Source organism: Pelodiscus sinensis, chromosome 4 (assembly GCF_052426305.1).
Source record: "Pelodiscus sinensis isolate ZL-2025 chromosome 4, ASM5242630v1, whole genome shotgun sequence".
Taxonomy (NCBI): Eukaryota; Metazoa; Chordata; order Testudines; family Trionychidae; genus Pelodiscus; species Pelodiscus sinensis.
Window position 1 is genome coordinate 114,011,411 of NC_143055.1, and position 26,233 is coordinate 114,037,643.

The following is a 26,233-nucleotide window of genomic DNA, read 5'->3' on the forward strand; positions in this document are numbered from 1 at the left end:
GCGGACAGCCAGGGAGGGAGAGCGTTGGGAGGAGCGGACGCAGGCCCTGCCCCTGGTGCACCGGACGTCGCAGCAGCAGGACGCCTAAAAGGAGCGCCGCCGCCAGAAGCTAGGGGAGGAGAGCCGAAGTACAGAGGGCCAAGGAGGGCCGAGGTGCACGGAGGCATGGAGCCCAGAGGAAAGGAGAGTGACAGAGGGAGATGCCCAATAGGAGGACTTGCGGAGGCTGCAAGAGCCACCCCTCTGGGGGCCACTGGACAAAACTGCCACAGTGGCTCAGTGGCGGAGGTAGGAAGTGACCCAGGGCAGGGTATTAATCCCGAGAGGTTGGTGTGTTTCGGGGCGGATTCTTCCCCTCACCAACTGGAGCTGGGGCGCAGTCCCCAGTCCTTAGGACCCTGGGTCGGGGCTTGGAGTGGGGGCGGGCCTGAGTCCCACTACCTCACCTCACCGGCCCGCCGACGCACCAGAGGAGAGGACTGTAGGAGAGGACCACCCCTGCCAGATACGGGGCAGGGTGGGTGATGGGGAGCACGCAGCGTGGGGTTTTTGTTGCATGGGACTGACAGCCAGGGCCGGACGGAGGCATGGGCGAGCTGGGCAGCTGCCCAGGGTGCCAACCCACGGGGGGGTGCCTGATGGTAGCCGTAAGGGGCACACGGCGTTCCACGAGGCGTACAGCTAGTTCGGAATAGGAAGCCTAATCCGAACTAGCTAGTCCGTGCTGTGTGTAGCTGCACGGCACGGGGTCCGAACTAGCCGGCATTTAAAAATGGCGCCGGCCGGCATCATGCAAATGAAGCCCGGGAAATTCAAATCCCGGGCTTCATTTGCAACTCCGAATGACTACATTACCCCCCTAGTTCGAACTAGGGGGGTAGTGTAGACATACCCTATGTGGTTCCGCCAATCTGTGCTTGTCAAATAGGGCCAGAATTGGCGTTCTACTGTGTCAACAGGATTGACTGCCACCAGCATATGCTCCACTCAATGGTTTCATGAATATCTGTTTTCGTGGCCTCCCCACATTCTTCCTCACTCTGGTGGCTCCTGGTTAGGCACTGGACAAACCACAGTATAATGTGCAGGGAGTTTGCAATGCTTGCCACAGCAGTCTGAGGCTGACCAGGGTCCAGTCTTGCCATACTATGGCATCTGCATGGATAACCAGGGAAATAAGGGTGCAAAAAATTGTTTGCCATTGCTTTCAAGCAGGGGTGTGTGTGTGATAAGTGCTTTATAAGAGGCTGATGACATGTACGCAGAGCCACCTGCTGCAATGTTTTTGTCCCATCAGGTACTGGGATGCAAAGAAGCAGCAGGAATTGTGCAATGGATACCCTCGGAGCATCTTTGTCAAAGTCAAAGGTACAGGCAGTCCCCAGGTTACATGGATCCGACTTACATCAGATCCCTACTTACAAACGGGGTGAGGCAACCCCGCACTAGCTGCTTCCCCCCAGCAGACCAGGGAGACGCGGAGCGGCTTTTCTCAGCAGACACCTCAGCTTGAGAATAAATGACTGAGGGAAGTGAGGTGGGAGAGAATAAAATTGAGCTCTGGAGAAATGTTTGGCTAGAGTTTCCCCTACAATATGTACCAGTTCCGACTTACATACAAATTCAACTTAAGAACAAACCTACAGTCTCTATCGTGTACGTAACCCGGGGATTGCCTGTAGCTACTTTATTGAGTGATAGAGATGCAGCCGTGTTAGTCTGGTCTAGCTGAAACAAAAGACAGGATTATGCAGCACTTTAAAGACTAACAAGATGGTTTATTAGGTGATGAGCTTTCGTGGGCCAGACCCACTTCCTCAGATCAATTTGTGGAAGAAAATTGGCATGACCATATACACCATATATATATATATACCTTAACAAAGATGCTAATTATCTCACCCATTACAAAGATAGCTTCCCCAATTATCACCCCTAATATCATTACCTTACAGACACTAACCTTCCCCCTCACCCTGCCTCTGTTCTAAAATCTGATTCGTCGATTTTATATGTGTTCACTTTTTTTGATTGTATCACTTTGGTATATATGGTCATGCCAATTTTCTTCCACAAATTTATCTAAGGGAGTGGATCTGGCCCACGAAAGCTCATCACCTAATAAACCATCTTGTTAGTCTTTAAAGTGTTGCATAGTCCTGTCTTTTGTTTTACCTTAGTGAGGACACACTACATCCAACTCATGTGTCCAGTGAAGACATGCACCTTCAACTTTGTAAACAGGGATATTGAACCAACATAATCAACTCTGCACCACTGCTTTCTCAGCTCCAGGTATAGATGATTTGGCCAAGACAAAGGGACATGACCAATGGAAAGGGGGCATAGCCAAGAACTTGCGCCCTTTAGCAAACTTGAACTACAAGAGTGGCCTTTGTGGGGCCATTGGCAGTTGGAATAGTTTATAGCAGCCCTGTGGTGCAGAATCAGCCCCAGGATCAGGAAGCTACAAATGGATGCTGTGCGCTCCCTTCTCCTCATGTGTCTAGGGCTTATTGGGTGCAGCTGAGAATCTCAGCTGAATTTTTTTACAAGGGTGAGAGGGTATCATATGACCCTTTAAGGAATGGCTACATTTATTGTGAGTAGATTGGTGTGCTTTTTGTGTGTTGTACCAACAGTATTATGATTGGGCTCCAGCTCTCTGTTATTCCCAGCCCAGGACTTCAAGACTTTCACTTTAATTTATTAAACTGTTGATCAAATAAAATGAGTCATGCAAAATGTGATTATGGATCACATTTAGAGCATGGCATTGCTTAGGTGATCATGATTTTGATTTAAAAAATTGTTTTGTTTTCCACTGTCAATGACTGTTCATAGAATCACAGAAATTATAGGAGAAAAACATCTATTAAACCAATTAGTCCATCAACTAGCAGTTTTTGGATTGTTCCAAAAGTGCAATCAAGTGTTTTGCTTTACTATAACTTTAGATAGGGTTTTCAGCACTTCCTTTAATAGATTATTTCAATACCCAATAGACTTCATTGTTAAGAATTTTTTAAAATCTCATATTTGGCCTAAATTTTCCTTTGCTGGATTTTATCTCATTACTAATTATTATACTGTTGGGACCACACTAAAGAACTCCATTATTCATTGGTGTTTATAGGTGTTTCCTGTGATATAAAAGTACTCTGCCAGATCCATTAGAACTTGGTAAGATGAAAACATGACATCTCCAAGGCAACCCAGGTGCTATCTGTACATTCTAAAGAACTTTTGTTTGGAATCATAATGCTTCGAAAGTTATACTGAAGGTGAAAACTACAATGGACAGGTATGTATTTACTCACTTGCTAGTTAGGAGTTTACAACTAAAAGTCTGAGGGTATGTCTAGACTGCGGGGGTTTTCCAGGATACTGGAGAAACTCTGGAAAAACTCCACCGCATCCAGGGAATGCATTTGCTCTTCTGCTTTTTTCTGTGGAAGAGCAAACGTGCTCTTTCAGAAGCCCTGACTTCCTCGTTGTACGAGGAAGAAGGGATCTTCTGAAAGAGGGGGATTTTCCAAAATTTGGCCCAGTGTAAACCAAAAATCAGAAAAAGGTGTAGTGTAGATCTAGCCGGCGTGACAGGTTAATGGGTGTGTTGGGAATCCAGAGCTAAATGTAAAACTGAAAGGTATTTGGTTACCCTCTCTCACTGAAATAAAGGCAGAAAAAAAGGAAGTAAGAACATCCTGAACAACTTTATTCAGGGATAGAGTCATAACCACATTTCTTTTCTTCCTCGCAGGCTAAAAGAGTTACCAGTGGAATGCTGTAGAGATTGTCTCCTGGGCACAGTGAATATCAGAAAGAGACTGTTGGTAAGACTTCTTGTAACAATAGGAACACATAAAGACCAATGATAATTTTATATTTATGAAAGCTGCTTTTGGAGTAAAGTAGTTTTCCTGTAAATAAAAATATTTCCCCGTGTTTTATTGTTAGTCCAACTTCAGTTTACAATTCTCTGTCTTTCTTGTACACTCCTAGACTGTTGCTTGTATAAACTTGAAAAACAACATATAGTCTGGTAGCACTTGAAAGAGTAACAAAACATGTCAATGTTTTGTTAGTCTTCAAAGTGCTACCAGACAATTTGTTGTTTTTTAAGTTTATCTTGTACAGACTAACTCAGCTTCCCCCTGTTGCTTTTATGTTAGATTTAAGGAGAAACATGTTTCTAATTTTCCCCTCACCTTGGACCTGCTGAATATAATTCTTGACTATGTAAGGTTTGAGCATCAAGTTAACTAAAACATTTTCAAAACAATAAGAAATCAACTTAAACAAAATTGAAATAGACAAACAGTCCAAACTACATGTCTATGCCCAGAAGACAGCACTGATTTACATAAATCAGGGATTATATTTTATATAAACCAGCCTGAGAGAGTGGACACTTAATGTCACTTCCCTCAAAACATGCTACTGTCCCCATTATGTATGGATCAGAGAGACAAATCTTAGGCCTGAGAACTGATAAAAATAATATAGGAGTTATATACTGGTAGCATAATTCATCTGGATCTGTATGAACCTTCTATAACATTTGTCACAACTTCCTTTGTCATCACGCCAGCATATACAGATTTACTTGTTTTTAAATGTTTCCATAAAAAGTCAGTGCTTCTACGCTTTAACTCCTATATTGCCTCCAATTTGTCAACATCTTACTGGTACTCAGAATTGTGTATAGTATTCTAGACACAGAATAGCATATGAGTGTAGTAGTACAAAGAAGGATGTTTCTGGTGATCTGAGGCCATTGTATATTTAATCTAAACGTCATGCACTTTTTAGGCTGCCATGTAACTTGTTGCCATATTTCTTCATAAATAATTGACTAATATCTGAAAACTTCCTGGTGAATAAAAAATCTTCATAATAAAATTCTTATTTGTCCAATACTCGACTGAAAAATCTTGTTCTTACTGAAGTGATTTGTTCATGGCCAGTCTCAAGTGCATGATAGATGTCAAAAGTGGGCTTGTTTTTTCTGGTTTCCATGAATAATAAGCATTTTATTTATTTCATGTAACTTGCTGATTAAGAGTTTTCTTCTCAAAACAATCAAGTGACATTTATAAAGCTGCAGTTTTTAGTTTTTATTTCCTTATTTTGAGCAAGGCAGTTGCATTTGATTTTCTTGCTGTTAATAATAAATTAAGAGTATCAATTCTTAAGCTGGTGCTGAGGAAGTGGGAAGCTTTCTTTGTCATCAAGAAGAGATTGGAAGTACCTGTTTTTTAGGAAAAAGGAAAAATAATTACAACTGTATACGTTGGTACAATGACAGAGGAAGTTATGACCCAAATACTCTGCAACTGTAGAGATGCTGTCTGCCAGCTCTGCTCCCGGGAGGTTTTGTAACCTGCAGCATGTAACTGTGTAACCGCTAGGATTTTAGCAGTAACGGGGTTATCTTTTTAAATGAATTTTTACATCCCTATAGAGAGACATGGTGGGTAAGGTAATATCTTTTATTGAACCAACTTCTGTTTATAAAGAGAGATAGGTGTAGGAATGGTCCCTTACTATCTCTGCTAACTACTTATGCTAAACAATCTGTTGCACTTACATTTTGCTGTGATGCTGGTAGTACCCTCGCCAGACCTGAATAAGAGCTCTGTCTGGCTCAAAAGCTTGTCTCTTGTATGAGCAGGAGTTTCTGCAGTAAGAGATATTGCCTCGCCACTTTGTCTTTCTAAGCATATGTCTACACTTAAAATGCTACAGCAGCAGCACTGTAGAGCTTGAGTGCAGACACAACCCTCCCAAGTGGAAAGGTTGCCACCAGCATAGATAATCCACTTCCCAGAGATTTTTCACACCTCAGAGCGAAACAAGTAAGCCAACTTAATTTTCTAACACAGAGGGGTAGCCGAGTTAGTCTGTAACAGGAAAAACTTAAAAAACAGTTTAGTTGCACTTAAAAGACTAACAAAACATGTAGATGGTATCATGAGCTTTCATGGGCACAGTCTGAAGAAGTGGGTTGTGCCCAGGAAAGCTCATGATACCATCTACATGTTCTGTTAGTCTTTAAAGTGCTACTAGACTATTTGTTGTTAATTTTTTTTTAATACCGACCAGCCTAATCTGGCATTAGGGTTGCCAGGTGTTCAGTTTTGACCCAGACAGTCCAGTATTTGAGCTTTCTGTTCCGGAAACAAATTGAGAAAATCTACATGAGAAACTAGAACTGTCCGGTATTTTCTAAATAAGATGTAATGTAGATTGTGATTATCTTCCCATTGAGGAGGGCGTCTCAGTCTCCTCTGGACTGAGGGTGCCCTGGTGCAGGGGGGCAGGACTGCATCATGCATTGTGAGTGCAGACACCCCCGGCCGCCCCCCCCCCCCCCCCCGGGAGGGGCAACGTCAGGCCAGGCCGTACCTAACAGGGATGCAGAGGTGACGCGCACGCTCCTGCAGTGACCGCGTCTGGCCGCTAGGGGGTCCCTTCCCTTCAGACACAGCCTGGCACGCCCCTGTCTGCCTCCCCCTCCGCCACGTGACTGTCTCTCTCCTGTGGGCGGGAGGCAGGGAGGGGGAGGGGCACCGGCCTCCTTCGCTCTCATCCCCCCCCCCGCCCCGCGACTACAGTTCCCAGAAGGCGCCGCTCCCCCTCCTTTCCCCGCCCTGCGCAGGCGCCGAGCTCCCTTCAAACGGCCGTGGGCCTCACGTGACCCACTGGCAACCAATCGGGTTTGAATCTGATTTTTTATCCGCCCTCTCCCCTCCCCGCTGCGCTTGTGTGCGATCAGATCGATCTAAGATGGCGACTGTGGAACCGGTGAGTGTTTCATTCCCTCTGCCCGTACGCCCAGATCTCTACTGCCCTGAGCCCGGGCAGTGGAGAAGGCGGCGGGGAAGGCGGGAGCGCTCCCTAAGTGGCGGGTCTGGAGAGGGGCGATCCCCACTTGCGGCGGGGCAGGGGGTGAGAGTGGTCGGCGAAGCTGTGTGAGAAGCGCACGCGCGTGGAGGGGGAGGGGGACGTGCCGGCCTGAGGAGGGGGGGAGGGTGGATTCCTTGCCCGTGAGTTAGGCGCGTGGTGGAGATTGTGCCGTCACCGCCTGGGGCCCGCCCGGCGCTAGGCCTAGAAAGGGAGGGGGAGGGGGCGAGCGCGAGGGGCGGCGCGTGCGTGAGATGGGAGTGAAGAGGGGGAAGTCGGCACGTGATGAAGAGGGGGCGCACGCGGCCCGGCTCGGTGCGGGGCCGGACACCGGGCGGCTGCGGCTCCCATTGCGTCAGTTGCACGGTGCGTGCTACGGGAGAGGCCGGGTGCGTCTCGCACGTGCGCTTCCGCCGCGCCTGACAGGAGAAGCCGAGAGAGAGACCCTCCCGCAGCGCACGCGCTTGGCCACCGCCGCGCCCCGAGGGGAGCCGATCTCGCTGCCGCCCGGCGGGGTCTGCGATGCGCGTGGGCCGGACGCTTTGAGCGCGCCCCTTGCGGGTGACCGTGGCGACCCTCTCGCGCTCGCGTAGGGGGCTGGGTGGGGCCCCGCGGACCCGAGTGGCGCAGGCAGAGGCCGCGGCGCGGGAAGATGACCCACCATGACTGTGACTGCCCCGAGTGCAGTAGCGTGCCCGGACTGACCCCTGGGGTGGGGGTTTCTACCTGGTGGGATGCCCACCCATATCGCTTACCACCCTGATGCGGCGAGGTAGGAAACATAGTGCCTGCCCGCTGAGGTGAGGGCCTTACGTGTTCCCTCCTCTCTCACTCCATCGATTTCTCTGTTTACCAAAGTGCCTTGAAACCTGGGAATTGAGCTTTACTAAAGCCCTGGACTGACAGCATGGCAGCCTACATTCAAATTCCTGGTAGGGAAAGAGTGCTGAGCCATCTGCCGCCTTGAAGTTACTCCTGTAGGGTGATCACTGTTCCCTTTCGCATTTGAAGCATCCAAACTTAACCGGGCTTGTTCCCTGTCTAATCCAGGCAGTAGGCAACTACATTTAATTTACCACGCTGATGCCACATCACTGGGGTGAACTCATGCCTCCCCTTGCAACATCATGTGGCTTTGCACATAGTTATTAAGTACTTTTGATGTTCCTGTTTTGAATTTAACGTAACTCTATGGAGCATTATTTCTTTCAACCTGCCCTTTTTTCTTTTTTTATTCGCCATCTTAAACTGTTCTCCATGGTTCATGTGATGTCATCTTTGGTATATATACTGATTTATCTTAGGGGATGGGTATCTGCAAGATTGGGTATTTGGGTCTGGAAAAGAAGGTGGGGAAGGAGGTAAAATTTTTTTTTTGCAAGTTGTGATTTATTCTCGAAGTATTGAAAATATAATTTTGAAGTTGCTAAATTTACCCATCACTTCTTAAAAATCAAATACATGTTTCAGAAAATGTACAAGGAATCAGTTTACTGTCTAATTTGACCTAATTGCAAATATACTTAACTGATTTTCATACAGAAACACAACTGCATATTCATTGAAGCTATCATACTCTTTTATGGTGAAATAAATGCTGTCCGTTTCTAGTTAAGATAACAGCTAATTACTTTAAATATAAGCAAAAGAGTGAATTTTTGTTCATATGCAAAAGATGAGTCTAATCACCCTAGAAAGAGGTCATTGACTTTTTCACAGCTTGCGAACAGTCTAAGCAGCAACAACATAAGTTTCCCCTTGTCATCCAGACAGTTTCCTCATGATGACTTGAGTTTGGGAGGAACCACATTTCTATGGTGAGAGAATCAGTATCTCCATGTTCATTGAATTTTTGTGAAGGCAGTCACCAAGATCACTAGTTGCAGTGATGTGGGCAGCTGTCCGGTAGTGACTGAACTGACACTAAAAGCATGCTTTGCTGAAAGATCCTAATAGCTATCAAAGTTTACAACTGAACTTGAAGGTAATTTAAGATTAAATATTCCATGCGCCATCATCCATCCCCTGCCTGTCCTCCCATTTATCCTGTTTGCTACCCTGACCAGCATATTTCAGTACATAATACATAAAATGTATAAAACTACTAGTGTAATTTGTATGTACGTGTTGTAGCCATATTGGTACAAGGTCATTAGAATCAATGTGAATGGAGTAATATCTTCTATAGGACCAAGGTCTGTTGGGGAGAGACAAGCTTTTGAACTCACCCAGCCACAAACCTAAAGAGTTGTCAGCTTGGAAGCTTGTCTTTCATCAACAGATGTTGGCCCATAAGATATTCCTTCATCCGCCTTGTCTTTCTAGGTGATATTTGGCCGATTCTACAGAGCTAGAAACTAGTTCTACAGAGCTAAAACACTTTGTTTTACAGGTAGGTACAGGTAGAGCAGTAGAAGGCACTTCTGCACTGGGATTTCAAAATCTGGAACTACATGCACATAAATCCTTTTTCTGTTGTTCCTGCATCTCCTTTTCTCTGTGTAACATGAACGTTTTACGGAGCTGATGGTACCACCTTACTTTCTGGAATTTGTTTTAAAAAACATTCTTTGCAGACCTTTTTTGAGGCTGAAAGCTTTTGAAATGCAAAGCAAAACGTTAAAGTTTATTCAGTGAAAACATGTCACAAATGCAAGTAATAATTCTTTGAATAAACATCTGAAAGATTAGTATTGAAACAAAAACCCCACAGATTCCCAAAACATTTTATTTATAAATTTTCACACTTCCAGGAACTGAATTTTCAGTAGAGATTTCTCCCCCATCCTTTCCATATTTGCTATTGAAAAGGGAAGAAAAAGGGGAAACAATGAGTTAAAAAGCAAGATTTTTTTTTTTTCATGCAACTTTAATTTAGGCCTCTTGTTTGAAAATTTTCAGCCAGCTCTAATAGCTAAAACAAATACTTTGTTTTTTTACCTATTTCTCTGAAAGTAATTTCAGAGCTTAATACAATGCCTAAAATTCGGGACGTCAACATGTGGACTACTACATGATTAATCAATAGACCTGGTCTTATCTGTTAATCATGTCGACTACATGACTGTATTAGAGGCAGCAAGGGGTGGGAGGTGGGAACTGGTGCCTGTAGAGAGCCAGTTGTCCCTGTCCCCTTTGCTGTCACGCTGCTGGCTCTGATAGAGGCAGCAGCACAGAGAGTGAGGATGGCAGGGTGGAACCAATATGCTTTTAAGTTAGCTCCCCATGTGTGCCAGCCCCACAGACCTGCCTGCCCTCTTTCCCTCCCTTCCTCCCCGCCGCCCTTACTGCGTCCTACCTTCCGCGGACAGGGGCTGCTGCCACCCCATGCTGCTGCACCTGGTAGAGAAGCAGCAGTGTGCGGTAGCAAGGGGCTCCCAGGTAGTGCGGCTGGGAGTGCACTGGCTGCTGGCCTTGTCACCAGGGACTATCAGATAGTGGTGTAACCGCTAAATTTTGACGCAGTTACACAGCTATTCAATTACATGCTATCTAACATCCCTACTTAAAATGCTTTTTTTGCTAACTTTAATTTTAAAGCTGCATGCATCCATGCAAGTTACATTTTGTAAGGAAAATGAGTATATTTACTTAGAGTGCTGTGCTTGTAATTTATTTTCGGATTAATGAACGTATATGAACAGATGAAAGTTTCTGCCTTTTTTTAAGTTAGCTCATTGCATGCTGTAAGTCAGCTTTTGTAAGGATCTATTTATTTTTAAGTTTGTGTTCCTACCTTTGGAGATGCTTGTAAGAACTTGAGGTTCTATATGATCTCTGCACACTTGATAAAGTTCTTTAGGTCTTACAGAATTTAGAAGCCATTGAATAGTCCTGATTCTAAGGGGCTTTCAAATGGCTGCAAACTTAGATTTTATATAGACTGTATAGTGCAAAATTATATAAAGGCAAAGAAGGTAGATTTTTTTTAAATGCTTAACATTTGAACAAATTGTTTATTACATGGACATGATGTAATGATTAAAATGTACTTTGTCACACTATTTAATCACTGTTTGTTAGAGCCCAACTTGTATATAATTGTGTTCATAATGTAGTTTGCAGAAATTGTATGCATTGTGGAAATTACATATCGAAGACAAATTTGGCTTGGCACCTTATAGGTCACTTTTATATGTAGGTTTAAAAATGCAACCCGGAAACTGTTTGTTTTTTAATTATAAAACATGGAGCTTGTTTTTAACTTTAATACTACTGTACTGAGATATTAGTTAATAAACAGTGTGTTGACTTCATTTTTATGTGGTGAAACTTTAGTATCTACTTTCGTTTATCAGTTTTATTTAAATATTTCCATCTCAGGATTAAGGATGTTAAAATAAATTAACTAATCAAATAGTCAATGTATTTTCGATAAGGGCACTTCCACTTTGAAATGTAGCAACAGCTGGGTGGGCTCTTGCTACCTTTCAAAGACCAAAGTGCTGCATGGAGCTTGGAGCCAGCAGGGGACTCTGAGCTCCTCACTGGCCCTGGGCTCCATGCCATGCTTCTGCTTTGAAATGTACAAGAGACCCAGTGGGGACTCTTGTTCATTTCAAAGGTGGAACGCCGCAACTGCTCCCTAGCCCCCTCCCACGGAGCTGGGGGAAACTGGCTTTTAAGATGGCTACCCCCAGCACTCCCTACTCTCCCCAGCCCCCTTGCTGCGTCTTTCTGATCGGGAGGAAGCAACTAGTCGACTAGTGTGTCATCCATCCGATGTCGCTTGCATCTCTGCTCATGATAGAATTTTATTTTTCTGGCTTATATGAATTAGAGATAATTATGCTGCTTAGATGTGGAGTGAATGAACTAGGTGACAAAGACTATCCTGTGCCTTAACTATAATACTTTATTCCTTGGAGATCCTAAATTTTCTGGTGATCATGTTTGCTCAGATGGTTGGCTTTAATTTTGAGATTTGATATATTTTTATTATTAGAATTAATTTGAAAATTCCTGTTTCAAGAACCTAGCTTTGTTACTGAGTTTCATGTTGTAACTGTTCTTGGTAATTTTAAATTAGTGCTTCAGAGAAGAGATTAATACTTGATGAAATTATTGGGATTGGTTAGAATATTACACTCTCTGATTCTTTAATTGCCATCGTTAATAATTTAAACATTATTGGATTTACATCCATTTGGAAACTCATCAGAAGTTCACAATGTGAAATGCCGTTATGATGGCAGTGACTTGTACAGGTAATATCGAAAGTGAGCCCTCTGTATTCCTGGTCCACCAACTCAAGAGACTTTCAGGAAACAAACACCAATGGAGATGTTGGCACTAGTAGTCAAGATCACTTTGGAACCCTCTTACTTATTGACTATTGAAGAAACTTGCCTTATCCCCATATGCAGATTCCATGTTGGAGTTTTAAAGGCATAGCACATCACATGGATAAGCAGGAAGTTTGGTATCATAGGGCAACCACTTTGTGCAACTAGAAACATCCACAAAGGTATTAAATTGCAAACTTCATAGGGGTAAAAGATACAAGTCACAGAGTATTTAACATTGTTTTAAAGTTAAGTATTGGAAATGGTGCTGCTTGCTTTCATAGACAAAATTCCCTTATAAAAAACAAAACAAAACCTAAAAGCTGTTAAATTTGTTGCTGGATGGATACCACAAATAGTTTTGTGTTTTTTCTTAAAACTTCCTTAGGGAAATCTGTTAATCTTCCTATAAACCCCTTAGTATACTTCTTTTTCTGTTAAGGTGTTTCTAGACTACAGGGTTTTGTCGACAAAAGTGGACTTTTGTCGACAAAACTATACCTGCGTCCACACTGCCTTTGAGTTATGTCGACATAACATCGACAAAACTCAGCAGTTTTGTTGACATATGTAAACCTCATTCTACGAGGAATAACACCTTTTGTTGACAGAGTTCTGTCGATAGAAGGCATTATTGCATGTACACTGTCCTTTGTGTCCACACTGTTATGTGGACAAAGCGGCTTGCTTTGTTGACAGAATTGGATGTAGTGTAGACGCTCTTTGTCGACAGAAGTTTTGTCGACAGTATCTGTCGACAAAACTTCTGTCGACAAAACCCTGTAGTCTAGACGTATCCTTAATGTTCATCCTTGCTACGTAATCTCGTGTAACATGTAACTTGGGCTTCAGGTAATACAGGGGTGGGCCAAAGGGCCTCTGTGGGTTGATTCAGCCTGCGGAGGCCCTGCCGTTCACCTGTTCCCAGGCCAGTTCGGGAGTTGGCCAAGCTTTGAAGCACCATGTGCTGCTCGCGGGGCGGGAGGAGATGTCACACGCTCCCCCGCCCCCAAACCCTGATTGGCCTGGTGGTGGGGGAGAGTGCAAAGCCTCTTCCTGCCCTTCCAGGGGCATGGAGGCCTAGTGGGAGGGGGGTAAAAGGGGTCCCCCACCCCCAGACCAATCATGGGGATGGGGAAGCCCAGAAGCATCCTGACCCCACCCCTTCCGGGGCAGCCAGAAATTATTGCCCAACCCTGAGGTAATGACTCATAATCCTGTTGTTACTACTAACTGTTTTCAAATATCTATGGATTAAGAAAATGTATACTTAGGACAGCTATTTTCTTATACACACAATTTAGTACAGGTTGGACCTCCCTTGTCTGACATCCTTGGTACCTGGCTGGTCCTGGATGAAGGATTTTGCTGGACCAGGGGAGGTCACTTCTAGTACTGCTGCTCCAGGCTTCTCCCAGCCCTGGCTCAGTTGCTGACCCCACCCGGCAGCCCTGCTGCCCTTCTGCGCTCAGCTTCCTGTCTATCAGGAGTCTCCGGTCCTGGTGCAGAAACATGGATGTTGCTGGACCAGAGACCCAGTTTAGGAAAGTGCAACCGGTAGCCTCAAGTCGCTCTCTTTTCTTAATCCTTGAATAATTGCACTACTTTTCTTCATTAAATTTCATCATATCCCCATTAAAGTCCTTGACTATTCAGTTAATTAGAACATTGTAATATTTTTGTATGTGATGGCATTGGTTCAAGCTATAGTGTCTAAATGAATAGCTGTGGAATGAAGCTTAATGATTGTATCATATAATTGGATCAGAATCAGTTATTCTAGTGAATACCTAGCTTACATACAGAATAATTCAATTTCTGAAAGTTTTCTAACACTGATTCTAAATACAACATTCTAAAATATTGGCTATACCTTTTGTCTGCCAGTCTTGGTATGTTGTTTTTGGTTTTCTTCCGGGAATGAGGCCCCAAGTAATTAAAGTGGAAACTTAAGTAATTAAGTGCAATGGAAAATTAAATATGTTGCATTGTCTTAGTCATACCTCAGCTCTAGTTCAGGCATCTGGTCTCATCCAACAAATAGATAGTTGAATCTTAGTTCTTTTAACCTCAGCATAATAACATTTGCTCTGTGTAGGAATATTACATTGTTTTAATTCAGAGTTTTTGATGTTTAGAGCTAAGAAATTTTAACTATTTCGGAAAATTACTAATTGTGGCAATAGTAATTCTGACTCTGGTAAAATTATTTGTTTGCAAATCTCATTTGTCTTCCCATTTTGTTATGCTAAAAGCTTTTGCTGGTGTCCATCTTCTATTTTATTACATTGGAAGCTAAGCAAAGCCTGTTTCAGTTAGGGATGTTGGGTAGCATGTAATTGAGTAGTTGTGTAACTACATCATTTTTTAGCGGTTACATGCCTATTTGATAGTCCCTGGGGGCAGGGCCAGCCCCCACTGACCTCCTGGCCCTGCTTTCAGGGAGTCTACCACCACCCTGTGGTGCTGCCTCCTCTGTATGGGGCGACAATAGCCCCCCTGTCTGTGGGGGGCCCAAACTCCCACCATGGACCGAGGCTGCTCCATGGTAGCCGAAGCGGGGGTTGGGGGTGGGAAATGCATGTAGTTGACATGATTAATTAATAAGCTCAGGCTTACTGGTTAATGGTGTAGTTGTCTACACACTGAGATCCCTAGTTTTAATGATCAGATTCTGTACACTTAACTAGAAAGTCCACTGAATGTGGGAAATTCCTAGCTACATGTTTATTCCTAGACATGTGTAATAGGGACTGTAATCAATGTTTCTGCTAAGGTTCATGGCTGCACTCAAAAAATTCTTCCCTGCCCACCTCCGCTGGAGAGCTCTGTGGCTGATGGCTGCTCTGGCAGGCGAGGCTGTCTGACACGGTGTGGTGAGGGAGCCACTGGTGTGGGGTGCTGGGACCTGCTGCAGTGGCTGGGCAGGGGGAAGAGGGGGGAGGTGGCCTGCTCCAGTGGCTGGGACTGTCACATGGCAGCGGGGCTGGGGCCAGGAATGGGGCCTGCAGCATAGGGCTGGGGGGGGAGGGTCTGCTCCGGCAATTGGTAATGGGACCTGCTGCATGGCGCAGGGTTCTGCTCTGGCGCTGGGGGGGGTGTGTGGGTGGGTGTGTGTGTGTGTGTTAATAAATTTGGTACCATGGTGACACACATCCAAATCAGCGCACATGACCTCAATATTGGTGCACAAGCCAAAACTCACTCTGCTCCTGATTGGAAGATCTTAAGAGGGAACACTGACTGTAATTGTGGCTTGTGGGGATATAAGTTACTGCTGAGTATCCAGTGCATTTCCATGTCTTCTGTGATGGAGCTCTTAATTGGCAATGTGAGATCCCTGCACATCTTTGACAGCTGTACTACAAAGAGTAGTCAGTGCAGAAGAAGGTCTCAAGATACAGAATCCAATTATCATGAATATGTACTTGATTTTTTTCTGAAACCCTGAACAGGACCATCCTGTCATGTTTTCCAGGAGATGTGAGTATATTTGTCTCTTCAGAAACTTTTATTTATGTAGTGAGTACATCATATATACTATTGTACATATAAGCAAGGTTGACCTTACAAAATTTTCCAGTGAAGCAGGAAATCAGGTTTGGATTTGCTATCCGCCTAGGGATGTTAGCAAACATGTGTGTTTGTAAATGTGTAACTGCTGAATTTTTCAATGGTTACACATTTACATGGAGGAGGGGAGACAGGAGGCCTGCCTGTTCGCTGCCTCTGATACAGAGGTGACAGCACAGGGGGGTGGTGGAGGTACAGGTGGCTCCAGACAGCCAGTATAGTCATGGTGCTGGTGCTTCCCATGTGTACCGTCTGCCACCTGTTCCCACTCACCACACTGTTGTTTCTATATCAGAGGCAGCAGTACGGAAGCGAGGCAGCTCCATGGGAGCTGGCATGCATAGAAAGACAGCTTAAAGGCTGGCTACCACAAGTGTTGGCTCTTGCCTACCCCCACCCCTTGCACCTCTGTAGGAGTCAGCGGCGGGGGTGGGGGGGCAGGCAGCTTTTCAGGAGCCTGCTTTCCACAGGTACTGGCTCCCCTTCTGCCTCTTAGAGTCGTTAGGATTAACCAACGAGCCCCAGACTTATTGGTGAATCATGAAAACATGCTACATTCTAACTAGGGATGTGAAGGAGTAGTCAACTACCTGATAAGCAGGAGCTTATTGGGTAGCACTATTGACTATTTCATCACTCCCCCTCCCCGCACTCTTAAAGGGACAGAGAGGAGCCGGCGTGCAAAGACGCTGGCTTATTCTCTGGTCATCCACTGGGTCTCAAGACAACTGTCGTGCTGTCCTTCTGCTTTTTTAAAGGGACACAGCAATGGCAGCCTGTCTGCTTGTCTGTCTCCGCATAAGTCAGCTGCTGCTGCTGCTTCCCTTTTAATAATGCAGAGGGACAGCGTGAGGGTTGTTGTGAGACTGTTGGGGGACCTGAGAATAATCCTATCTAAGAGTGCAGAGTGGAAGCCAGACACAGCCTGAGGTGGAAGTAAGTGCTTGAAGCGCCCTTTCCTGATGACTAGGCGATGGAAATTCCATCGACTACGTGACTAGTAAATTAATCGATACTTAACATCCTTAATTCTAACATCCCTGTATTCTACCTTTTTTTTTTTTTAACCAAACAAACTAGACAAGGTAGATCTTTTCAAATAAGGTTATACCCAACTTGCTGTTCGTAAAAGAAATTCTGGTGAGAGAAATGCATTTAGTAATTGATAACATTAAGATGTTTAGAAATACCTCATTTTAAATTTGGTGTTTTAAAAAATGTTACTGCTAATGGAAATTTTACTGAAAACAATTTTTTAGGACACTAAAAGAGGGGATAATAAGAATGTATACTAATTAACAACTAGATTTAACAATCTAGCCAAAAGCTTTAAGCAACTTTTTATTAGACTTTAAAATCTGTATTAAAGCAGATGAGCAATTTGCCATAGAAGTCCAGTTTTTGAAAGATATCTGCCACGAGACATAGACTTGGAATGCCAGTTATATTTGGATTTAATACTAAGAATGTTAAATATTGACTAATCGAATAATCCAGGGGTTCCCAAACTTTTTGACACGAGACCAGTAAATCGATTCACAAGCTTTTGGAGGACTAGTAACATATATTTGCAAATGATGAATATTCAAATAAGTTATTTCTGGTCCTCCCAAAGCCCCCAGTGCCTGCTTTAGCAAAGCTTTTGATACGGTCACCCACAATATTCTTGCCAGCAAGTTAAGGGAATATGGATTGGATAAATAGTAAGATGCATAGAAAGCTGGCTAGACCAGGGTTTCCCAAACTTTTTACTTTAGTTGGAACCCGTTTTTTAGTTGGAACCCTGCTTCCACCGCCCACCCCAATCTCCTCCTGACAGCCCCGCAGCCCCCAATCCTGCTTCCGCTGGACAGCTGGCTGCCCTGATCTCTGCCGGACAGCCCCACTGTCCCCAACCCTGCTTCCCAGTGGCTGTTCTCCCCCCCCAGCCTGCCCCACTCCGCTCCCGACAGCCACGCTGAGGCTTGGTATTTTTTTTCCTGTAGCCCAGTACTAGGCCGCAGCCCATAGTTTGGGAAACGCTGGAATAGTCGATGTTGCTACACTTCAAAGGCGAAAGTCAAAAGTGCCAAAGCAGCTGCGCCACATGGAGCCCGGGGTCAGTGGGGGAGTCCCCAGCTGATCCTGGGCTCTGCGATGCTGCTGTTTTGAAAGGCTGGGAGGAGCCTTCAGCCAGGCTCCCTGTGGCATTTCAAAGCAGCAGTGCCATGTGGAGCCTGGGGTCTGTCCCCAGGCTTAAAGTGGCACTGTCGCTTGGAAGCACCCTCCCCTCCTTGTCTGCTCCCCCCCTTCTCCGCTTGCTGCCTCTTTCTGATAGAGGCAGCATGGGGGGTAAGGGGAGGAGACTAGTCCTTCACATCCCTATTTAATGCATTGCACATATGGTTAATAATGAGAAATGCTTCACTCTGATGATCCAGTGGAGGGCTGGTGGCAGGGAAGCCCAGCACACAGTAGCAGGGTGTCTGGCATGGCTAGGAAGCCTGGTGAAGATGGTAGAGTAGAGCCAGATGGTATGCCAGACACTGGGCCAGGTGTGGGTGTTACGTGGAAGATCAAAAGAAACCTTAACCAATAATATTGGCAAAGCAACAACTGAAATCGTTTTACTCCATGTGTAGCTCATCCTGTTTTGCCCAATTTGATAGCATTTGTATTGAGTTTAAACTGTTCTAATTTGAGCGTTAAACTACTTTGAACCTGAAACTTATCTTAAATTCTGCTTTGAAGTAGAAAACTCTGCTTCCAATTTCATGTAATCATGATAGTATATACAGTGCTGCTTAGACCTGATGGCATGTTGTGTATTGAATTACTATCACATAACTTGATTAGTTTTTGAGGGAGTTGCGTAGTCCTGTGACAAAAGGATCATAGTTGGCTATTGCAGGGCTTTTGAAGTGAGCCAGTCATATTTGTGGAAGACATCTTCAGGTGGGCTGGCTTGCATTATTATTAAAATTATCTTTTTAAAGTGTTCATGTAAGTTATTTGGTATCTCACTTGTTCTCACTAGAAATATGTAATTTTATGGACTGTTTGGTAGAATGGTATGTCTTCGATTCAGTTGTGGTTCATACATGTTTTAACAAGAAATACAAGAAGCAAGTCACATATCTGGCACATTCATGCATAATAGTTTTCTAAAGCTATGTAAAACTTCCCTCTTCCTTCCTTAGTTAAATCTTCTCTTCTTCCTTCTAGCCAAGGTTTTGCTGGTGTAACTAGAAAAGCAGGTGATTAGTCCAGTGACTTCAAAAGAAATTCTTAGATCTTATTCTTCTGCTATTTAAGGAGCTGATTGTTTAGTGGATATGAGCAGAATGCTCAGTAAAAATAGCTACAGGAAAGATAGCAAGTTTTCAAAACTTCCCATTAGTACAGTAAGTACTAAAACCAGTCTTGATAAAGACCTCCGTTGTGTTTGGAGAATTTTGGGCAGTCTTAGTTTGGACAGCAATTAATAACATTATTGGAAGATATATACTTTAAATGTTAGCTGAATCAACAGTAAAATCCTAATTATCATACTTCAATAGCGATTATGTAATCCATGTTATTCAAAGAACATTCTAGGTAAAAAATGTTGTACCATCATAGTCTTAATGCCTTAAACATTGCAAAATGCTGCCTCTTCATCTTTATCCTTTCAGATCACTTAAGTTCTCAGGATTCCAGTAGCTCAGAAGCTGCTGAGCTATGAGTAACTTGGAGAGGTGGAAAATTTATGTTCACATTACTTCCCTGCAAACAAGATGGGGGGGGGGGGGAGTTGGAGGAGTGAACCAGGGTGTATCTCACCCTGAGTGAGTACCTTAACCATCAGGCTAAAGGTTATAATGGTGGCTGCTGTCTCCTCTTCTCCCTACGCGCGCCTCTTCTCCCTATACGCGCCTCTTCCCCCCTCACCCCCCCCAGTGTTTTGTGTGGTGCTAGGCATGATTTGAGAAGGTATGCTGGATCTGTCACTTTAATCGAGAATTATACTAAGGCTTATGCATTGTGTATGTGCCCAGAGGCAGAAATTTAGGGATCTCAGGGACTATGAGTTATAATTTAGGCACCTCAAGATTATAGGTGCCTCTAGGGTTATACTTATCAGGAATTTGGAGGATCTCTATGGTCAATACCTCCCATTTCAGTTGCTGAAGTCCTTTAGGACTTGTCATCACTGAACTGAATGTACTTCTGATCTGCCCATCTTCGATCAAAACTACTGTCTAAATTTTTACCTAGTTTTTAAATCCCTTTTTTGTGCCACTGGATTTAGGAATGTCTACAATATTTTCACATTATTGGGAGGGTTTGGGGTGTGTGTGTGTGAAGTATAACTAATGTGCTAGTTAGTACAGAATCAGCTATACATAGCTTCGTCCTAAATATAGAACATGAGCTGTACTTCACCCCCTATCCAATGATACAGCAAGATTTGCAAATTGAGGTGAAATGCGGCTAGTAAAGCTTTACATGGCCAAGTATTATGCTTCCTAAAGTTCTGAAGGAATTACTTAAAAAGCCACACCGTGTTGTTTGAAATAGGGATGATATAAATAGTTTTTTTTTTAATGTGTAACTGCTATAAGTGTGTAACCGCTGAAATACAGAGGTAGTGGTGGGGCATATGGGAGTCAATGCTTGTGGGGAGCTAGATTTTAAGTGGGTGCCCTATGAGCACCAGCTCTTGTGGTGCTGCCTCCTCACACACACAGCAGTGCAGTGGGGCAGGTTACAGAAGGAGCTTCCTTTTGCCGCCTGCCGCCCTCCCCCAGCTCAGGGGAGACTTGTCATGTAACCATGATGGTTAACTAATGAGCTTAGGCTCATCAGTTAACTGTTTGAACAAATAGTTAATTGTTTGAACCATATCCCTAGTTTGAAATAAGGATGTTAAGTGTCATGTAATTGAGTACAGGCAGTCCCCGACTTACGCGGATCCGACTTATGTCGGATCCGCACTTACGAACAGGGCTTTCTTGCCTGGAGGTCGAGGTAGCGGATTGCTACCTGCGAGCTCCGGGGCGAGAGAGCCCCGTTCGTAAGCTGCTCTGGTGCCCCTGGTCTGCTGGGGGGGGGGGGGGAGCGCGGCTAGTGTGGCGCCCCCCCCCCCAGCAGACCAGGCTTTTGTTTTGGATCCTGGAACAGAGCAGCTGGGGCGCTGCCGATTGGTCCTGCAGCGCCGCTCTGGGCACTACTGGACCAACCCGGCAGCACCCCAGCTGTTCTGTCCCAGGTCCTGATTCAGCCGCTGCTGGTCAGTTTCAGCAGCCGCTGAATCAGGACACCTGGGGAAGAGCAGCTGGGGTGCTGCTGGGTTGGTCCAGTAGCGCCGAGTAGCGGTGCTACTGGAGCAACCCAGCAGCACCCCAGCTGCTCTGCCCCAGGCGTCCCCAAGTCAGCCGCTGCTGAAACTGACCAGCGCTGACTACAGGAAGCCCGAGGCACAGTTGCTCTGCCCCAGGCTTCCTGGAATCAGCGCTGATCAGTTTCAGCAGCAGCTGACTTGGGGAAGCTTGGGGTTCTTAAGTTGAATCTGTATGTAAGTCAGAACTGGCGGTCAGTTTCAGCAGCGGCTGAATCTGGACGCCAGTTCCGACTTACATACAGATTCAACTTAAGAACAAACCTACAGTCCCTATCTTGTACGTAACCCGGGTACTGCCTGTAGTTGATGCATTTTTGCCTCAATTAGTCGAAAGGGCGGCTCTGCCCCTTAGAAATTCTGCGGTGATGTTTCAAAGGGGCAGCACAGCACAGATCCCAGGTCTTCCCTCCTCGCCCCCCCCCCCCCCCATTGCTGCCTCTATTTGATAGAGGTAGCAAGGGGGAAGAAAGTGACTAGTTGACTATCCTGTCGTCTATCCGATAAGCATTTGCTTATTTGGATAGTCGACTAGTCCTTTACATCCCTGGTTTTGAAATTGTAGAGTTCAATGACAAGCTTGAAGAGCAATACACATCCTGAAACCTTTTTTGTATACTCAGGCTTTTTCTTTGTTGTATTTTAAATTTAATAAATTCAATGTATACTTGAGGTCTGTAACACTTTCTCTGAAGCCAGCGTAGGAGGATGATTTGGATCAAGGTGCCTATTGTAGTAGCAGGTGCTAATGGGCATGTCGTTGTCTTGAACTGAGCCGTCGATTGACGGCTCTCATCTTCTGTGATGCTGTTGATGAGTGACTAAACCAATCCTTGATCAGCAGAGCCGATTAGATATCACATAAAAACCCGCCAACTGCAGGCATTGTACGTTCTTTTTGGATCCTACTTCTTTCTTGTAATGCCTGGATATGCTGATTCTCAAAACAATTCAGAGCCTGTACATTGATTTGCTGCCAGGACAATCTTTCCTGAACTAGAGTTTTCAGATCATTGAGAGAGATGCTGCATGACTTCACATTGGCCTTTACGATGTTTTTATAGCGCTTCTGTGGCCAGCTTGCTTGTGGAAAGCACTTTATTGCTGGTCAGTATCAGCCATAGAAGACCATCTTTGGTACCCGTGAATCATCAGTCCTCATAACATGACCAATCCAGCGAAACTATTTGGTCATAAGCATTGCCTCCATGCCCATTACACCACGCAGCGTAAGAACCTCCCTGTTAGGAATTTTCTCTCACCAATTCACGTGTTCGGTCTTCCTCAGACAACTCATATGTAACTGCTCGAGCTTCAAAACATGGCCATTATATATAGTTAGTCACTGAGCCATACAGCAGGATATTCAGGACAACTGCCTGATATACCACTATCTTGGTATAGAGTTTGATACCGTAGGCATCATTCCATAGGCATTTGGTCAATTTTCCAAAGGCAGCAATGGCTTTGGTTAATTGAGCAGATACATCATGATCCACGTTTATGCCAGAAGACAGTATTCTCAGGGGCGGCCCGTGACTTTTGGCCGTCTCGGGTGCCGTCTTCAGCGGTGCCTGATGATGTCACGGGGCACCCGATGATGTCAGCCCATTGACGGCTGTGCAGGCGGGGGTGCCGATCGCGCGTTCCGCCTGGGGTGCCAGCTGCCTTAGCCCACCTTGGATTGCTCCTGAGTATGCTTCCCAGGTAGCAGAACTTGTCATCAGCCTTAAGGACTGTACCAGCAGCAGTGATCACTGGAGTGCTGGGCTCTTTTCAAACAGGCTGAGACATAACTTCTGTTGTCTTGAGGTTCACTGAGAGTCCAAAGCGGTGAGCAGAAATAACAAGCAATCAAAAAGCTCCTGTGCATCCTTCACTGAATGAGCCAACAGTGCACAGTCATCAGCAAACAGAAGGTCAGGGATAGTTGTAGTAACTACTCGAACGTCTTGGTCAAATTGATGAAAATCACATATAGGTCGTGATGTTGCTCTCTACATTTCTCTTGTATCTGTCTGGCTGTAAATATCATATCGACAGTGCCTCTGTCGGCACGAAATCCTCACTGGCTTTCAGGAATAATACCATTTTTGAACACATGTAGTGAAAGTTGGTTGTAAAGGGTGTGGGCCAGGATCTTACCAGCTATAGGGAGCAGAAAAACTAGCTCCCTCTCCCAAATGGCGCTAAATAAATGCGTGAGACAATATATCAGCTGGCCACCAGCAGCTTTATACATTTCTGATGGAATTGCATCACTGCCAAGTGCCTTTCCAGATTTCATCTGATTGACAGCTTTTTGTACCTCATCAAAAATTGGTGGTATGTCCAGCTGTAAATCTTTAGCCCTCTGAGGAATCTCTTCAAGAAAGCTGTTGTCAAAAGTTGAGGTCTGGTTCAGCTTTGTGAAAATGTTCAGCCCAGCAGTCAAGGATTTTAGAACTATCTATGATCAAAGTGAGGCCATCAGCAGAGTGCACTGGTGTACAGCCAGCAATGTGTGGCCCATAGACTGTCTTCAGCCTGTTAGAATGCTTTGAAGTCATGTCTGTCAGCCGCATCTTGGAGTTAACTGCTTGATATTTCCACCAGTCCTCTTTTATTTGCCGTAGTTTGACTTCTGCCCCCTGTTTTACATGCCGATTTCCTGGAGGCATTCTGTTTATCGTTGATCCAAGCCAGGTGTGTGTCATACATCTTACCAAGAAGAGCTTGGGCATCTCTGTCCTTGTCATCAAACCAGTCCTTACGCTGCGTTTTTGGAAATCGCGGATCTCAACAGCAGTTCTGTAGGTTGTTTCTTTGATGTTAATCCAGTCATCCTCAATAGTGAGTGACCATTCTGGACCTTCATTGCTGTGATGGCTAAGGAAGGGTCAAGACTGCGTTGAAACAACACTTGTGTCTCGGGTATTTCAAGTTTACCTACATCCAACTTTTTTCGGCATGCAGCAGAAAGATGGCGTTTTGGTGGACAAAGGTTCAAGGAGACAACACTGCGTACCATGTAGTGGTCAGACCAGGAGCCAGTGCCATGTGTTGCACGAATCAACTTGACATCAGAAAGATCTCTGTTTCATGATGACAGTCAATCGTATGCCAATGCTTGGACTGAGGGTGCATCCAAGTTGTTTTGCATTTGTTCTCCTGTTGGAAGAATGTGCTTGCTATAGCAAGCTCATGCTGTGCACACGTTTGAAGTAGTAGTAGTACCATTTGAGTTCTCACTTCCAGTACCATGATATCCAAGGACCTTTGGCCATGTGGTGTAGTCCTGACGAACTCTAGCATTAAAATCACTGAGTGTGTGTATATATAGCTTAGATTTAAAAGGTACTGAGGAGATCACTGAATTCAGGCTAGCATAGAAAGTCTGCCTTTCTTCATCTGCAGCAGTCAAAGTGGGTGCATAGGCACTAACAAGTACAAGGCCATGTCCCTGTCTCAGTCTAAGCTTTGCGGTGATAAGGCGAGGCTTAATGGCATGTGCCTCGGATTCAAAGCTGGTGGACTAGTGGTGTCCTGATGGCAAAGCCAACTCCTGCTTACCTTGAATGACTCTCAGGGTAGCCCACGCAGTAGTATGAATAACCTGCTCCAACCTCTGTGAATCGGCTGGTACCAGAAATGTGTTTTGCTTAAAGCTGCAACATCAATTTTATAACGTGCTAGTTCTCTACCAATAAATTGCTGTCCTGCGTTCATGGGGATCATCACGATCAAGAAGTGTGCGTATGTTCCAGGATGCAAAGTTTCTGTTTAGTCATTGATTTTTCCCTTGTGACCTCAAAAATTGGATATCCAGTTGGTCGCGGTTAACCGACGGTGCAGTTGACACAAGCTTGTTTAGGGATTGTTTTCTCTCCCCCTCTTCTTTCGAAGAAAGCAGTGCTGTCCCTAAATAGGGCTGCTTTGACACCTAGGCAGGATACGGGAGCTGCTGTTGTTCCAGTTCAGCAGACAGATGACCATCACACTTGGGCCGCCTACGTGCAGGTTTGTGACTAAAAGCTTCCAGTGGTATCCTCCACCTGCATCCGTCGACACTTGCCCATCACCGTAGGACTTGCATCAAGAGGTAAATCTTTAGCGTCAAGAGAGATTCCATCACATATGAGTGGATTTAAGTGAGGCTGTCTTGTGAGTTCCAACCCCACTTTCTTTTCTCACACGGACCATCGTGCACAGACACAAGAACTACACTGGAGGGAGAGAGTACAGTTTGAGATCAGAGTTGCCTTCTCCTAGATTGATGCGCCTAAAAAGGCTTAGCAAGCTCAGTCTGCCCTGGTTTGGAATCAGAGTTTTCCTTCTTCTAGGTACTGTTGGTCCACGGCACTTTATTCTGTATTATTCAATGCAACTCCTCGAGATCACTCCATGGAGGGCTTCCTCAATCCACTACCCTGAGGACGTGCCTCAAAGCTGTAATACCCTAGTGTGAGGGAATGGGCAATGTAAACTCATTGGGAAAGATCAACTTCAGATATAAGAATTACTTTCAGTTAACACCACCTCAGATGTAAAATCCCATTTAATTGGTTCATCAGTTATAGGAGTGAAGTAGACAGGGGCTGCTCCAGCCCCCATCAGTTAACTGTAACTGATAAGCCTCACGCATTAACCATTAGCATCCTTACACTACACTGCCATTTAGGCTACATGTTTCACTGATTCTTATATTGGGAGTACCGACATTAGAAAATACTGTTTGAAGTTTAATACTTGTAGTGTTTAGTCTCAGCTGCAGTAATTTAAAGTTAAGTACTGTAACTTACCAACCCTTAGGGCTAGAAACAAGTTATACAAATGCAGTGGAAGCCTGGAAATCTTTACTTTCCAGTGAGATACTAGTTGTTAAAATACTAGTTGTTAAAATCAATTCATTCTACTTACTGTCTTTTTCTTGGCAATTCTGACATTTAGTGGCTGCTTCCTCAAGAAGCATTGTCTAATCCTTTTTGTGTGCTAGTGGCTCTAAAACGGAGCACAGAGCTCATTGCTGTAATTCCTCATTCTTAAAGACGACAAGGCTTTGGTGTCTTTCTCTGATAGTTTGTAAATAAGCTGCCTAAACCACAGTTGGAGCTAGGGGAAGCAAAAC

The 26,233-nt window shown here is 44.7% G+C and overlaps 1 protein-coding gene across 5 annotated transcripts in view; it reads left to right on the forward strand.

The window, feature by feature from the left end:
• Positions 1 to 3,281: 3,281 nt before the first annotated feature.
• The window catches only part of EIF4E (eukaryotic translation initiation factor 4E), a 52,273-nt gene continuing 29,321 nt past the window's right edge, over positions 3,282 to 26,233 (forward strand). Inside the window, exons 1-2 of one of the 5 annotated variants that reach the window (XM_025188231.2) lie at positions 3,282 to 3,304; positions 3,764 to 3,836. In XM_025188231.2, the coding sequence (XP_025044016.1) occupies positions 3,297 to 3,304; positions 3,764 to 3,836 (81 nt within the window). In that variant the 5' untranslated portion in view covers positions 3,282 to 3,296. Of the gene's footprint in view, positions 3,305 to 3,763; positions 3,837 to 6,449; positions 6,811 to 7,121; positions 7,276 to 8,678; positions 8,727 to 26,233 lie in introns of those variants that run through there. The other 4 variants (XM_014577057.4, XM_006130137.5, XM_075929648.1 and 1 more) reach the window with 4 other exon arrangements.